We start from the raw sequence: 14,670 nt of genomic DNA, 5'->3' as shown, positions 1-14,670 counted from the left end.
CCGTCGACCCGGTAGAGCCTAGTCCCCCTGAGTGGGCAACCTCTCTGTCACGATCTGTGGCTTCCCTAGCCAGGGCAATTGACTCCCTCCGGGGCCCCCCTCCAGGTCGGACCATGGAGGATTCAGACGACGATATGGAGTCGTCTACCAGCAGGGGGCGTAACCGGTCACTTTCCAACCGGGGCTCTAGAAAACGTGTTCACGTTTCATCCCCTGACCATCAGCTAGCGGGCCCTTCAGTACCCGCAAGCTCTGCTTCCCGGTCCCCTTCTCCTAAATCGGATGACTCTGAATATGAGTCCGACATTTCCTACGTTCAGGAACCCCCCTCCTCCCAGGAGTCTCTCGACTCTCTCATTGAGGCGGTAAATCAGACCCTGAAGGTGACTGAGGACACCGCATCGGAACCCGAACACGCGGTGTCTTTCAAAAAAACTAAACGGGTTAAAAAGGTTTTTGTCACTCACCCTCACTTCAAAGAGGTTGTACAAAAACATAGGGATCGCCCAGATAAACGCTTCATAGGGCAAAAATTCATAGAGGCCAAATACCCCTTTTCTCGGGAATTAGTCAAAGACTGGCTACAGTCTCCCTCGGTGGACCCTGCTGTGTCACACCTCGCGTCCAAGACCATCCTGTCTCTTTCGGACGGTTCCTCCGTTAAGAATCCCTCCGATCGCCAGATTGATTATCTGGCTCGTTCCGCCTTCGAGGCCACAGGAGCGTCTCTCTTCCCATCCTTCGCCGCCTCCTGGGTGGCTAAGGCTATGGTCTCTTGGACTGAGACTCTTTCCTCTAACATCCAAGCCAGTGATTTACCTCCAGAAGCCAGCATCCTGGTTAACCAGATAGCGCAGGCCGGAGATTTCATAGTCAACGCCTCTATGGACGCAGCTAATTGCGCTGCACAGGCAGCCGCCAATGCAATCTCCATCAGGAGAGCCCTGTGGCTCAGGGATTGGCGAGCAGATTCGGCTTCTAAACGCTCTCTAACAGCCCTGCCTTACCAGGCGGGTCGGTTATTTGGAGAAAAATTGGACCAAATGATCTCGGATGCTACCGGAGGGAAAAGTAAATTTCTCCCCCAGCAAAAGCCTACCCGGCCCTTTCGGTACCAGCAGCAACCTCCATTTCGGCCGTTTCGGCCCAATTCCAACTGGTCTTCCTCATCTCCTACCCCCGCATCTGGACGGGGTTCGCGCGGTGGCCGAGGCACCCAGGTCTCTTACAGACCTAATCGTAACTGGAGACCCAGGCCTAAACCTCCCGGATCTAAGGGATCCGCATCCCAAGGATCCTCCGCCCAATGACTCCTTGCTCCATCCGGTGGACTCCGACAAAGTAGGCGGACGTCTACTTTTGTTCCATCAGACCTGGCTCTCAGTCGTTTCCGACGAGTGGGTCAGAGAGCTGGTGTCCACCGGATACAAGATAGAATTTTCCTCCCTCCCCCCTACACGCTTCTTCCAATCTTGCCCTCAAAGGTCAAAGACCACAGCGTTTCTCCAGGAAATACGGGCACTACAAAGGGACGGAGTCATCATTCCGGTCCCCCTAGAACAAAGATTCAAGGGTTTCTATTCGAATCTGTTCGTGGTTCCAAAGAAGGACGGATCACTTCGTCTGATCCTAGACCTGAAGCTACTAAACAGATTCATAAAAATCAGACACTTCAGGATGGAATCCCTCCGTTCTGTGGTCGCGTCTATGGAAAAGGGAGAATTCCTGGCATCCATAGACATCAAGGATGCCTACCTGCACATACCGATTTTCCCTCCGCATCAGCAGTTCCTTCGCTTCGCCTTTTGCGGGGAACACTTCCAATTTGTGGCCTTGCCCTTCGGTCTCGCCACCGCCCCCAGAGTTTTCACGAAGGTCATGGCGGCTGCCATGGCCATTCTTCATTCCAGGGGAGTGGTGGTAATTCCGTACTTGGACGATCTACTGATAAAGGGTCCTTCCTACCCGGCGTGCGAAGAGTCCGTCGTTCTCACGGTGGATACTCTTTCTCGTCTGGGATGGAAGATAAATTACGAAAAATCTTCTCCAATTCCGGCTCAACAAATCTCCTTCCTGGGGATGATACTAGACACTTCCCGCGGTCTGGTCATACTCCCTCAAGACAAGGTTTTGGCCTTGCAGCAGGGAGCCCAGCGTCTTTCTCGCCCAGTATCCCACTCCATTCGCGCCAGCATGCGAGTTCTCGGGCAGATGGTAGCGGCCATGGAAGCGGTCCCATTTGCGCAGTTTCACCTCCGTCCCCTGCAACATGCACTATTGTCGGCTTGGGACGGCAACCCGTCCTCCCTCGATCGCCGATTCATCCTGTCCCCTCGGGTCAGGAAGACCCTCAGGTGGTGGACGCTGAAGTCCTCCCTAACTCAGGGAAGGTCCTTTCTCCCAGTACGGTGGCTGGTGGTGACCACCGATGCCAGTCTCATAGGCTGGGGAGCGGTCTTCAACCATCACACAGCCCAGGGGCGGTGGTCCGCTCAAGAGTCTCGCCTTGCCATCAATATCCTCGAGATTCGAGCTATCAGGCTAGCATTGTACCAGTTTCACCGTCTTCTGGCAGGTAATCCAGTCAGAATCCAGTCCGACAACGCCACGGCCGTGGCGTATATCAATCGTCAGGGCGGAACTCGCAGCAGGACGGCCATGCTCGAGGTGTCTCACATCCTCCATTGGGCGGAGTCGAACCATTCGACCATCTCGGCGATCCACATTCCAGGTGTGGAAAATTGGGCGGCGGACTTCCTCAGCCGCCAGGGCATCGCCTCCGGAGAGTGGTCCCTCCACCCGGAGGTCTTCCAGCAGATTTGCCATCGCTGGGGGACCCCGGATGTGGATCTTATGGCTTCCAGGATGAACAACAAGGTTCCTCAGTTCCTTGCTCGGTCCCTCGACCCACGGGCCCTCGGAGTAGACGCCCTGGTCCTGCCTTGGCGCCAATTCCGACTCCCGTACATTTTTCCTCCTCTTCCCCTACTACCGAGGGTCATCAAAAAGATCAGGACAGAGGGGGTACCAGTGATTCTCGTCGCGCCAGACTGGCCGCGTTGGGCATGGTACGCCGAAATGGTTCAGCTGGTAACCGACGTCCCTTGGCGTCTTCCAGATCGCACGGATCTTCTTTCACAGGGCCCAATTTTCCATCAGAACTCAAGGGCCCTGTCTTTGACGGCCTGGCTGTTGAGTCCTGGATTCTAGGCCAAGCGGGTTTTTCTCCCAGGGTGTCCTCCACCATGATCAGAGCTAGGAAACCTGTTTCCATGCGTAGTTATCACCGTACCTGGCGAATTTTTTTCTCATGGTGCGAGGCACAGGGACGGTCTCCTCTAGTATTTTCTGTCCCTTCCATACTGGAGTTTCTTCAGTCCGGACTAGAGTCGGGACTTGCCCTTAGCTCCCTAAAGGGTCAGGTTTCGGCATTGTCAGTTCTTTTCCAGCGGAAGATTGCCAATAGGTTGCCGGTGAAAACTTTTTTCCAGGGAGTCTCCCGTGTGGCGCCTCCCTACAAGTCACCCTTAGATCCGTGGGATCTCAACTTAGTTCTCGGAGCTCTTCAGGAGGCTCCCTTCGAACCACTGCAGGACGTTTCTTTAACCTTCCTTTCTTGGAAGGTAGTCTTCCTGGTAGCCGTCACGTCCATCAGACGGGTCTCGGAGTTGGCTGCGCTCTCCTGCCGCCCTCCCTTTCTAATTTTTCATCCGGACAAGGCGGTATTGAGGACCTCTCCCACCTTTTTGCCCAAGGTCGTCTCCTCTTTCCACCTCAATGAGGAGATTGTTTTACCTTCGTTCTGCCCAACACCTGTTCATCGCATCGAGAAGGCTCTACACACTCTTGATGTGGTGAGAGCTCTTCGTCGGTACGTCTCGAGGACGGCTCCCTTTCGTACGTCAGACGTCCTGTTCGTACTTCCAGAGGGGCCCAGGAGGGGTTCTCCTGCTTCAAAAGCCACTCTGGCAAAATGGATTCGGTCAGCCATTCAAGAATCCTATCGTGTCAAGGGTGTGCCTATCCCAGCTGGGATCAAGGCTCATTCTACTCGGTCGGTGGGCGCCTCGTGGGCCATTCGGCATCAGGCGTCGGCACAGCAGGTCTGCAAGGCTGCGACGTGGTCCAGTTTGCACACTTTTACCAAGCATTACCACATTCATTCTATTTCTTCTGCAGACGCCGCCCTTGGCAGGCGCATTCTGCAAGCGGCAGTTCCTTAAGCCGTAAGCCAGTGGTACATGGGGTATTAGCATATTGCTCCCCACCCAGGGACTGCTTTTGTACGTCCCATGGTCCTGTGTCCCCCAATGAGGCGTAGGAGAAAAGGAGATTTTTGTTTACTTACCGTAAAATCTTTTTCTCCGAGCCACTCATTGGGGGACACAGCACCCACCCTGTTAGCCTGTTTTGGCTTGTTGTTACTTCTTTGGTTTTGACATAGTTGTCTTTGTTCATGCTCCTACTGCTTTACTACCGAACTGGTTGAAATTGTATCCAGTGAAGGGGTGTATACTGCAGAGGAGGAGTTAAATTTTCTGTCTACTTAGTGTCCTCCTAGTGGCAGCAAGCATACACCCCATGGTCCTGTGTCCCCCAATGAGTGGCTCGGAGAAAAAGATTTTACGGTAAGTAAACAAAAATCTCCTTTTCTTCCATTTTCTTACTATTGCACCAACAATTGTCGCCTTCTCACCCATCATCTTACTTATGGTTTTGTAGCCAATTCCAGCTTTGTGCAGGTCTATGATCTTGTCCCTGACGTCCTTATAAAGCTCTTTGGTCTTGCCCATGTTGTAGAGGTTAGAGTCTGACTGATTGATTGAGTCTGTGGACAGGAGTCTTTTATATAGGTGACTATGTAAGACAGCTGTCTATAATGCAGGTAATTAGTTGATTAGGAGCGTCTAACTGGTCTGTAGGAGCCAGAACTCTTAATGGCTGGTAGGGGATCAAATACTTATTTCTCACTGCAAAATGTAAATAAATTTATATAATTTATACAATGTGAATTTCTGGATTTTATTTTTGATATTCTATCTCTGTGTTAAAATTAACCTACCCTTAAAATTATAGACTGTTCATGTCTTTGTCAGTGGGCAAACTTACAAAATCAGCAAGGTATCAAGTACTTATTCCTGACACTGTATTTCCCAAACATGTCCATGATGTAACTTAGGGGCCTGTTCAGACCATCAAGATTCAGAAAGGATTTCAGCACAGAGTCTGTGTGCATCCTCCCTGGTGTATGTCCATACTTGTATATAAAATAGAGTGAGGATTTGGGGGGGGGCTTCATTATTTATTTATTAGGGAACAAAATCCCAAATTTCAAGTTCCTCCCCGCCCCATCCTATCATATGATCCAGGACTCCTCTGCACTGATCCACTTCCTCCTGGAGCAGTGATTTGCCTGACCAGTGAGATTACAAAGCCTGAGTTTTGTCATCTTAAGTCCTATGCAGAGCGCAACAGCAAATGACAAACTCACCTTAGCTGCTGCGCTCTGCATAGGCAGCAACAGTAATAATTCTGTCACTACACTGTGCTCTACAGCTCACTGTATCTCCTTTTGGCCGGAAGAGCTGCTCCAAATTAAAAACAAAAAATACAAACTGTTAATAAGAATAATTACATTTTATACATAATTTTTCTAACTCTAACTAGGCTAACTAATAATTAAATATTTTCTTAAACTATGAGTGTTTGGGTGGGTGAAGGATTCAATAATGGACGGGTGGAAGAGACTCAAGGAGCACTAAGGGCACACAAGTTGGGGGATACAAAATATGGTTCCTGAGCGATGGCAAGTCACAAAATGCCACTCGCAATGATCCAATCCAGTGTATCTGAAATCAGGAGAGGCCTGTCCCCGAAATAGGGGTTTCTCTATCGCTATCACAGGAACCATGGGTGTATGCTGCTGACAATATGCACAAAAAAAAGTAATCTCCTCCTCTGCAGTGTGCACCCCACCGACTGGCATTCTGATACTCAGTGTAGCTTAGTGTCAGTAGGAGGTGGACACGGGTCTTTCATTAGACCCTTATCTACCTCCATGTGCGTCGTTCCTTTTCAGGTACCACGGAGTGATACAGGGTGAACAGTCACTCCTGTACTCCCACAAAGACACTATGAGTACGGCGTGTACTGCCACCCCGTATCCTCATATGTCTGGCCGGCAGGACCCCAGCCCCTAACACAGATGAGTGTTCAGGCGATCCGGACCGGTCCTAGCCCCCGTCTTCCACCCACTCGCCCACCTTTTTCAGCATGTGATCTCTTTCCCAAAGGTAGGACCCTGAGCTGTTGTCACTTCAGTAGCTCAGGGGAAATCTCTGAGGCTTTACATGCAGGGGCCCCGGGACTCTTATGTCTGTCTCTGGCAGCTACTGTCTTCCTGTGCTCAGAGGATCCCCCATTCCCAACGCATTTTTTATGGGCTACCTTTGGATGTGACTCAGACGGGGGGCAATCGCTGCGGTGAGGCCAAGGATTCCTTGTACCTCCACGCCGTTTCTCATCTCCGGCGGTCGCCGGGTTTTTTACTCTAGGCCCCGGCTTCTTGGGCCTAGTCCTGCATGGTAACTCCACCCCCAGTCTTCTCTCCTTCGGGCGGGCTTTTCTCCTGCCCGTCTCTTTCTTCCTGCACAGCGCCTAGCTCTGCCCACTCCTCCCGGCCACAGCACTGCTGGCAATCGCTCCATCTTGGTACTCCCGGATCACGCGGTTGACTCTGCCCCCTCTTCCCGCCTTAGAGAACGGGCTTTCGCTCCCTTACGCCCACCTTTTCCTCTGCAGCGTGCCATTTTCACCTGCATCTCCTGGCGGCCGCCATTTTTGGCGTGTGGATCCGGCGGCAATTTTCCCTGCAGGACCTGCCTTATCTACAATCTTCTCAGCCCCTACAGCCCGGAAGCTACAGGACATCTGCAGTGAGTAACTTTGCACTGCAGACTGACACTCTCCTCTCCTGTCCCCTAACCCTCTGGTATTTTTTACTGGGTCTGTTTCTTTCACCATGTCTAATTCTAAGGTGAGAACGTCCTCGTCCTCCTGCTTCCTCCTCTTCCTCTTCATCTGTTTTAGTCAGACATTTTGTATGTTCTTCCTGTTAATGCAGGCTTCCCACATGTCAGTTCTCTCCCCTCTGTCAGGACTGCAGCAACCTCACTGTGCCCACCGTCCAGGAACCCCCTACTGCTCCGCTTGAGAGTGATGCCTCTATCCCTGGGTGGGCTTCCTCTCTGTCACAATCTGTGGCGGATCTCACCAGGGTGTCTCAGACCCTGGTGTCTGTTCTTGATGGGTTGCCCCTTCATACATCTGCAGTAGCCAGCGGGTCACAGGGCGCTCCGCCCGAGCCTGCCAATATAGGCCGCAAAAGATCCTGACAGGAACGCCAGTTTGAGTCCTCTTCCCATTCCATCTCGCTCCACGGTCCATCTCAGCGGTCTGCTTCTCCCCGGTCTTCCTCTCCCGAGTCAGGCGAGGCGTTCTCAGACGCGCCTTCGGAGGATGATTTGGAGCTGGATTCAAATCAAATTGCTAACATGAGGGATATGGTTCAAAGCCTCATTGGAGCGATCAATCAGACCTGTGGCATCAAAGATTCCTCTACGGAACCCGCGGATCAGACGGTCTAAACCACCTTTCAAGGTTTTCGCTCCTCATTCTGAATTCGAGGAGCTTCTGGCCAGAGAAAGAGAGAATCTGACCAGACGCTTTCTAAGAGGAAAGCACCTTGGCGTGTTATACCCCTTTTCTCCGGAGCTCATCACCAACTGGACAGCTCCTCCCTCCATGGACCCACCAGTTTCTAGACTGTCTACCAACACAGTCCTCCCGCTTTCTGGTGGAGCATCTCTGAAGGATTCTAATGATAGAATTATGGAATCCTTTGTGAAGTCAGCTTTCGAAGCGGCTGCGTCCACTCTTTGTCTGGCCTTTGCTTGTACTTGGGTTTCAAAGTCTGTAGTCAAATGGGCCAAACAACTCCATCGGGGCTTTCTGGCTGGGGCTCAGCCAGAACAGCTGGCGGAGCTTGCCAACCAGATTTCTCATGCAGGGGAGTATTTGGTCTCTGCCTCCCTGGATGCTGCGCCTTGTGCAGCTCAGGTGTCCAGTAATGTTGTTGCCATCCGTCAGACCATTTGGCTTAAGGCCTGGCAGGCGGACTTATCATCAAAGAAGTTTCGGTTCCAGGTTGGACCAAATTATTAAGGACGCCACTGAGGGGACAAGCTCCCTTCTTCCTCAGTCCAAACCTCGCTGGCCTCTTCCGAGGCTGCAATTTCGGTCCTTTCGGCCCTTTCGTCGTTTCTCGTTGACAGATTCTTTTTCCCACCAGCAGAGGCCGCAAGCGCGTCAAGATAGGAAGAAGGTTTCCTTTAGGCCCACCCCTTCCTGGCGTTTCCGCTACTCCCAAGGTAGATCCACCAGGTCTAGACTTAGAAAGCCCACCTCGGCATGACTCACGATGAAGCCTCAGCGTTTCTCCCAAGCTGGGTAGCCGTCTCCTTTTCTTCAGAGACGATTGGCTCACCTCGATGGACAACGCATGGGTCAGGGAAGTTGTATCTTCAGGATACAATATAGAATTTGGTTCTCGACCCCGGGATCGATTCTTCGAATCTCGCCTTCCAAGAGACCATGCTCTGGTTCCGGATTTTTTTGCAGCCATCTCCTCCCTCCTCAGTTCGGGGGTAATCGCCCCCGTTCCAGAAAGAGAAAGATTCACAGGTTTCTACTCAAACCTGTTTGTGGTGCCGAAGAAAGACAGCGCGGTTCGTCCCATTCTGGACCTCAGGTTACTGAACAAATGTCTGCGACATTCCAGGATGGAATCCCTTCGTTCAGTAATCGCTTCCATGGAGGCACAGGAATTTCTGTGCACCATAGACATTCAGGACACCTACCTTCATGTCCCTATATTCCCGGGACATCACAGATTCCTGTGTTTTGCTGTACATCAGGAACATTTTCGGTTTGTCGCCCTGCCTTTTGGTCTCGCTACCGCTCCCAGGGTCTTCACAAAGTTTATGGCAGCGTTGATGACCATTTTGAGGATCAGAGGTCTGGTGCTCTTTCCGTACCTCGACAACATCCTCATCAAAGCTATGTCCTTTTCTCAGGCTCACGAAAGTCTGACCATCGTCTTCGACACCCTGTCCCGTTTCAGGTGGCTTGTCAACAGGAAGAAGTCCTGTCTTGTTCCATCTCAGCGCCTCGTGTTTTTAGGCATGCTGTTCGACACCCGTCATACCAGAGTTTTCCTTCCCCAAGAGAACAATTCTTTGCCTGGAAGTTTGCTTGTTTCAAGGCCCTCGGCCTCCATCCTTCCGATCGACCATGAAGGTCCTGGGGAGGATGGTGGCAACGTCAGAGGCAATCCCCTTCGCTCAATTCCACACAAGACCACTTCAACAAGCAATTCTGTGGCAGTGGGACAAGTCTGTCTATTCTCTGGATCGTCCGGTTCGGCTCTCGTCCCAGGTCAAACGGTCTCTCAATTGGTGGCTGACGTCACCCCTCATCTTCCAGGGTCGGTCTTTCCTTCCCGTTTACTGGCAGGTGGTGACGACAGACGCCAGCCTCCTCAGCTGGGGGTGGTGTTTCAACACTTGACTGTCCAGGGACGTTGGTCGTCCCAGGAATCTACTCTGCCGGTCAACGTCCTCAAGATATGGGACATTTTTCTGTCCCTCCTTCACTGGGAAAGGCTTCTCAGGGGTCTGCCAATCCGAATTCAGATGGACAATGCCACGGCAGTTGCATATGTCAACCACCAGGAAGGGACTCGGAGTTCCTTGGCGTTGGCCGAGGTATCCAAGATCCTCCTTTGGGCAGAGGTGACTGTTCCGGCAATATCCGCGGTGCATATCCCTGATGTAGACAACTGGGCCGCCGATTTTCTCAGCAGCGAGGGCCTTGCAGCAGGGAAATGGTCCCTACATCAGGAGGTCTTCCATCAGATTTGCCTTCGACCATCAGATTTGCCTTCGATAGGGGACTCCGGATGTGGACCTCATGGCGTCCTGACTGAACAGGAAGGTCCCTCGGTTCATCTCCAGGTCCCGCGATCCTCTCGCGTTGGGCGCTGATGCTCTGGCCATTCCTTGGTCGAAGTTCGTGCTTCCCTATCTTTTTCCTCCCCTTCCCCTTCTTCCCAAGCTGTTGAAGATCAAGGCGGAGGGGGTGCCGGTCATTCTCATCGCACCGGACTGGCCCAGAAAGTCTTGGTTTGCGGAGATCATCAACCTTCTCACGGATGCTCCTTGGAGGCTTCCATACAGATCCGATCTGCTGTCTCAGGGTCCGATTTGCCACCTGAATTCTCAGTCGCTCAGTTTGACGGAGTGGCTGTTGAAACCGCGGTTCTGAAAGCGTCCGGTTTTTCAGATCGGGTGATTCAAACCATGATCCAGGCTAGGAAGCCGTCATCTTCCAGGACTTACTATCGAACCTGGAAGGCCTATTTTCACTGGTGCGAGTCCAATCACCTCCCACCTATGTCCTTTTCTCTCCCTTCTATTTTGACGTTTCTCCAGGCAGGACTGGACGCGGGTCTTGCCCTTAGTTCCCTAAAGGGTCAAGTTTCAGCGCTTTCCATCCTTTTCCAGAAGACGTTATCATCCCGACTGCAGGTCAAGACCTTCCTTCAGGGAATAGCGCATGCAGCTCCTCCGTACCGGGCTCCTGTGGATCCATGGGATCTCAATCTAGTCCTGGAGGCCCTGAAGGGTTCCCCCTTTGAGCCTCTCAGGGAGGTTTCCCTGTCATTTCTGTCCTGGAAGGTGGCCTTTCTTGTGGCAATCACCTCAATCCGGCGCGTTTCAAAGTTGGCGACCCTTTCTTGTCGCCTGTTATGACCTGGTGGTTACGGAGCGGTACTGAGATGACCTGGTGGGTAAAACCACAGGGCTTCCGCCCTACAGCTTTGCAAAGCGGTAACCTGGGCTTCCGTCCACACGTTCGCCAAATTTTACAAGGTCCATACCTACGCTTCGGCAGACGCCAGCCTAGGCAGAAGGATCTTGCAGGCGGCAGTGGTGAGTTCTCCGACCTGATGGAAGTCTGTTTTCCCCCCCAGGGACTGCTTTCGGACGTCCCATGGTTCCTGTGTCCCCCAATGAAGAGATAGAGAAAACAGGATTTTTGGTTGCTTACCGTAAAATCTGTTTCTCGGAGCCTTCATTGGGGAACACAGCACCCTCCCATGCTGATCTGTTCCTTTGTTTATGGTTACAGTTAAGATGTCTGTTTTGTGTTCTTTCAAATTGTCATTTCTCATACTGCTTTCTCACTAACTGATTATCAGAATGCCAGTCAGTGGGGTGTATACTGCAGAAGAGGAGCTAATTTTTTTTGTGCATAGTGTCAGCCTCCTAGTGGCAGCAGCATACACCCATGGTTCCTGTGTCCCCCAATGAAGGCTCCGAGAAACAGATTTTATGGTAAGCAACCAAAAATCCTGTTTTTATGAAAAATTTCAGACTTCTAGTCTATGATGGAGACACAGTGCTTAAATGGGTTGCAAAGGATCAAAAAAACATGGCTGCTCTCTTCCAAAAACAGCACCACCTCTATCTACAGGATAGCTGCAGTATTGCAGTTCAGTCTCATTCATTTCAATAGAGATGAACAGCAACACAATTTATAATGTGTGGAAGGAAACTGCCATGTTCTTCTAGCCCTGCACAACCCATTGTAGCCTAGAGATCCCTTACAGAAGGGGTGAATTATTTTGGTATATATTCGCATCAGTCATTTGTCTTCATTTCTGTTTCATCATGTTTCTGCATCTTATTATCAGAAGCCCTGGAGGTTCGTGGCAGCAGAAGACACGGCACGTCCACGGTGAGTTTAGTTGCTCTCTGGTGCCCAATTCTTCCCTTTTTTTTTTTTGTTTTCGTTGACTGCATCCTTCTAACTATGGAAACGTTAATGGGTCATTTTGCTTCCAGGCACTCAGCTCGCTAGATGATGACGACCCCAACATCCTTCTGGCCATTCAGTTGTCATTGCAAGAAACCAGTCTTAACGTGGATGAAGAAACGAGACAGTTCCTCAATAACGAGTCACCGTTGGGAGCCATAGGATCTTCTCTGCCCACCAGGCTGGACCCTTCCCCGTTAAGCATTGAGAACCCGAGGTCGGCACTCAGTAGTTCGGAACTGCTAGAACTTAGCGAGAGTCTCGTCAGACTTGGAGCCAGTAACGATCCATATACGTCAGACCGGATAAATTCACACTCATTCACAGATGCCCCAATGTCCAGTAGTGACCTCGACTCCACTAGTCATGATCCCAACGTGAGCGAAAACCTACTAGGAAACATCATGGCTTGGTTTCATGACATGAACCCTCAAAGCATCGCCCTTATTCCTTCTATGAACTCGGAAACTGACGTTGATCTACCATCAGGGAGCACCAGCGAACATCCCGCTCCTGATGTCACCGAGGACCACGCTCTTTTTCAGGACTCACTAATTCACGAAGACCCCGAATCTCGAACTGACGAAATGACTTCCGAGGATTCGGCGCCTCCGCCAGAAACGCTGTCGCAGAGCGACGAACACAACGCGAATGACGTCACGAGCAGTATGACCAGTTCCGAGGACATCTCGAGTAGAACTCCTGAACCTTCCACCGAATGGGTCGAACAAGTCCATTTGGTATGAACACAACCAACCAAGCTGTCTAGAAGTTAACCCTCGGATGTCATAAACAGATGAAGATGCCGTTACTGACCACTGCAAGGAAGTGAATTACTGTTTTTGGATTTCCAGTTAATCTTTTAAACTGACTTGAACTTCCGTCTTTTCTGCAATTTATGGAGTTTGATTGCCTTTTTTTCTTTTTTCTTTTTCCAAGAAATACATAGGGTGAAATTTTATCTTCTAATAAAATGCAGTCATGATGTAGCCTTAGTTTGGTAAGAATTACATTTTTTTTTTTGACAAACAAAAATATAAAATGGTAGTGGTGGCATCTCCAGCCCCCCTGACGATGCTGAAATACGTATCATCTACGTTATTTTCTATGAGAAGACTTGATGTAGTGCAAGGTTGCATTTGTGGTTGGAACCTAAACAACGTCGTCGGTGATGTCACTCCTCCTGTCTTGTGCGTCCAAGAGACGGTGAAATATTTGATCATGTGAAATGATGGCGTCAAGCGTGAAACGTTCATAATATTAAGTGGCTCTGTCAAACCATGTGTGGTCAAAACCAGTTGTATAACCCTGGGTGGTGATTATTTGTTTATGTTTTTTTTGTTTTTTTTTACACCTTTATTTCCCTAGTTCCAGTGCTATATAATTCCACAAACCTTTTTTTTTCTTAACATGAAAAACAAAAATCTAAAAAATGTCTCACTTTAATGCAAATCTACTTGTCGTTTTATAATTTCCCTTAAAATGGGGATGAGATTTGTATAAAAAAAAAAAAAAACACAAAAAAGGAGGATTGTTAGTTACAGGCTTTTTGTTGCATAACGTTTTTTTTTTTCTCACCTGTAATAATCGCTAGGATCCTCAGAATTAATGAGCACTAACTCATTGCTGCAACCCCTTCAAAGTCTTTTTTTCTGACAAGTTGAACTGAGAGAACGGACTTGTAATGATCTTAAAAGGGTTTCCAAAGTGATAAAAAAATATTCTTAAAAGGACTCAGACTGGTAAAAAATAATAAAAGTAGTAATACCTTCACGGATCCTTCACAGATCCCACTTCAGTGCTTACCCAGTGCTTTTTCTGCCATCTTGGCACACCGGACAGTTCACCACTGCAGCCACCAAAGATCGACTGAGCAGACCAGCGGGACTGGACGAACATCAGAACTTTATCCATGGAGGGGGAATAAAAGTTAGGTTTTTATTTTTTTAACTGCTCACTCATCTTTTAAGAATAACTATTATTTGCTGGAAGCTCCCTTTTAACGTATTTATGTAATATAATTTTTTTTATGGAGGGGGTAAGGAATTGCTACCCTGTCAGATATTAAGTGTATTGGATCTTCGGACAGTACTACGTTAGTACATAACATTTTTGTGTGATGGGTTAGAGCCTAATAATTAGTTCTCTCTGGTTTTATTCTGCTGTTGCAGTTCTTTGCCAGATAATCAGAAATTTTGGCTTAAAAAAAAAATAATTTTATCATAAATATATGCTTTTTTTTTTTTTTTTTTTTAAGTTCCCATTTATGCATTTCAAAAAATGGCACTTAATGGGGGAATGGCACTTAATGAACTGTCCTTAGTCCAGGATCAAGTAATGCGGCATTTCACATACATCGGTATGATTTTTTTTATAGACTGTTGCATCTACGGCAAATACCATTTGATCTAGTAATCTACACGTTATATCTGTACCACTCACCTATAAGGATTTCTACCGATCTACTTCAGTCATATTTTTCTATACGATTGCTCTTCCGTGAAGCCAGTGGACTTGATAACTGGTGTAAAAGGCCGGCGGACAAGACCACGTCCAGTTCCCTCATTTTATGTAATAACTTTATGGCAGTTGAGGTCATCGTTTCCGTTCTTTTCGTTTTACAGATTTTTTTTTTTTTTTTTACAAAAAATATACCAAAAATTCCATACAAAAAAAAAAAAAAGATTTAAGTTTTCGAGAGGATTCGTCTAAAGTGAGGGGTTTAGTAAGTGA

The 14,670-nt window shown here is 49.3% G+C and overlaps 1 protein-coding gene across 2 annotated transcripts in view; it reads left to right on the top strand.

Moving 5' to 3' along the window:
- The window catches only part of ANKIB1 (ankyrin repeat and IBR domain containing 1), a 93,987-nt gene extending 81,055 nt beyond the window's left edge, over window positions 1–12,932 (top strand). Inside the window, exons 19-20 of one of the 2 annotated variants that reach the window (XM_077268198.1) lie at window positions 11,819–11,859; window positions 11,967–12,932. In XM_077268198.1, the coding sequence (XP_077124313.1) occupies window positions 11,819–11,859; window positions 11,967–12,683 (758 nt within the window). In that variant the 3' untranslated portion in view covers window positions 12,684–12,932. Of the gene's footprint in view, window positions 1–11,815; window positions 11,860–11,966 lie in introns of both variants that reach the window. The other variant, XM_077268197.1, reaches the window with a different exon arrangement.
- Window positions 12,933–14,670: the final 1,738 nt, after the last annotated feature.

This window comes from Ranitomeya variabilis, chromosome 6 (assembly GCF_051348905.1).
Source record: "Ranitomeya variabilis isolate aRanVar5 chromosome 6, aRanVar5.hap1, whole genome shotgun sequence".
NCBI classification, from domain to species: domain Eukaryota; kingdom Metazoa; phylum Chordata; class Amphibia; order Anura; family Dendrobatidae; genus Ranitomeya; species Ranitomeya variabilis.
The sequence above is the reverse complement of the archived record's forward strand: the minus strand, read 5'-3'. Positions and strand labels throughout refer to the sequence as shown.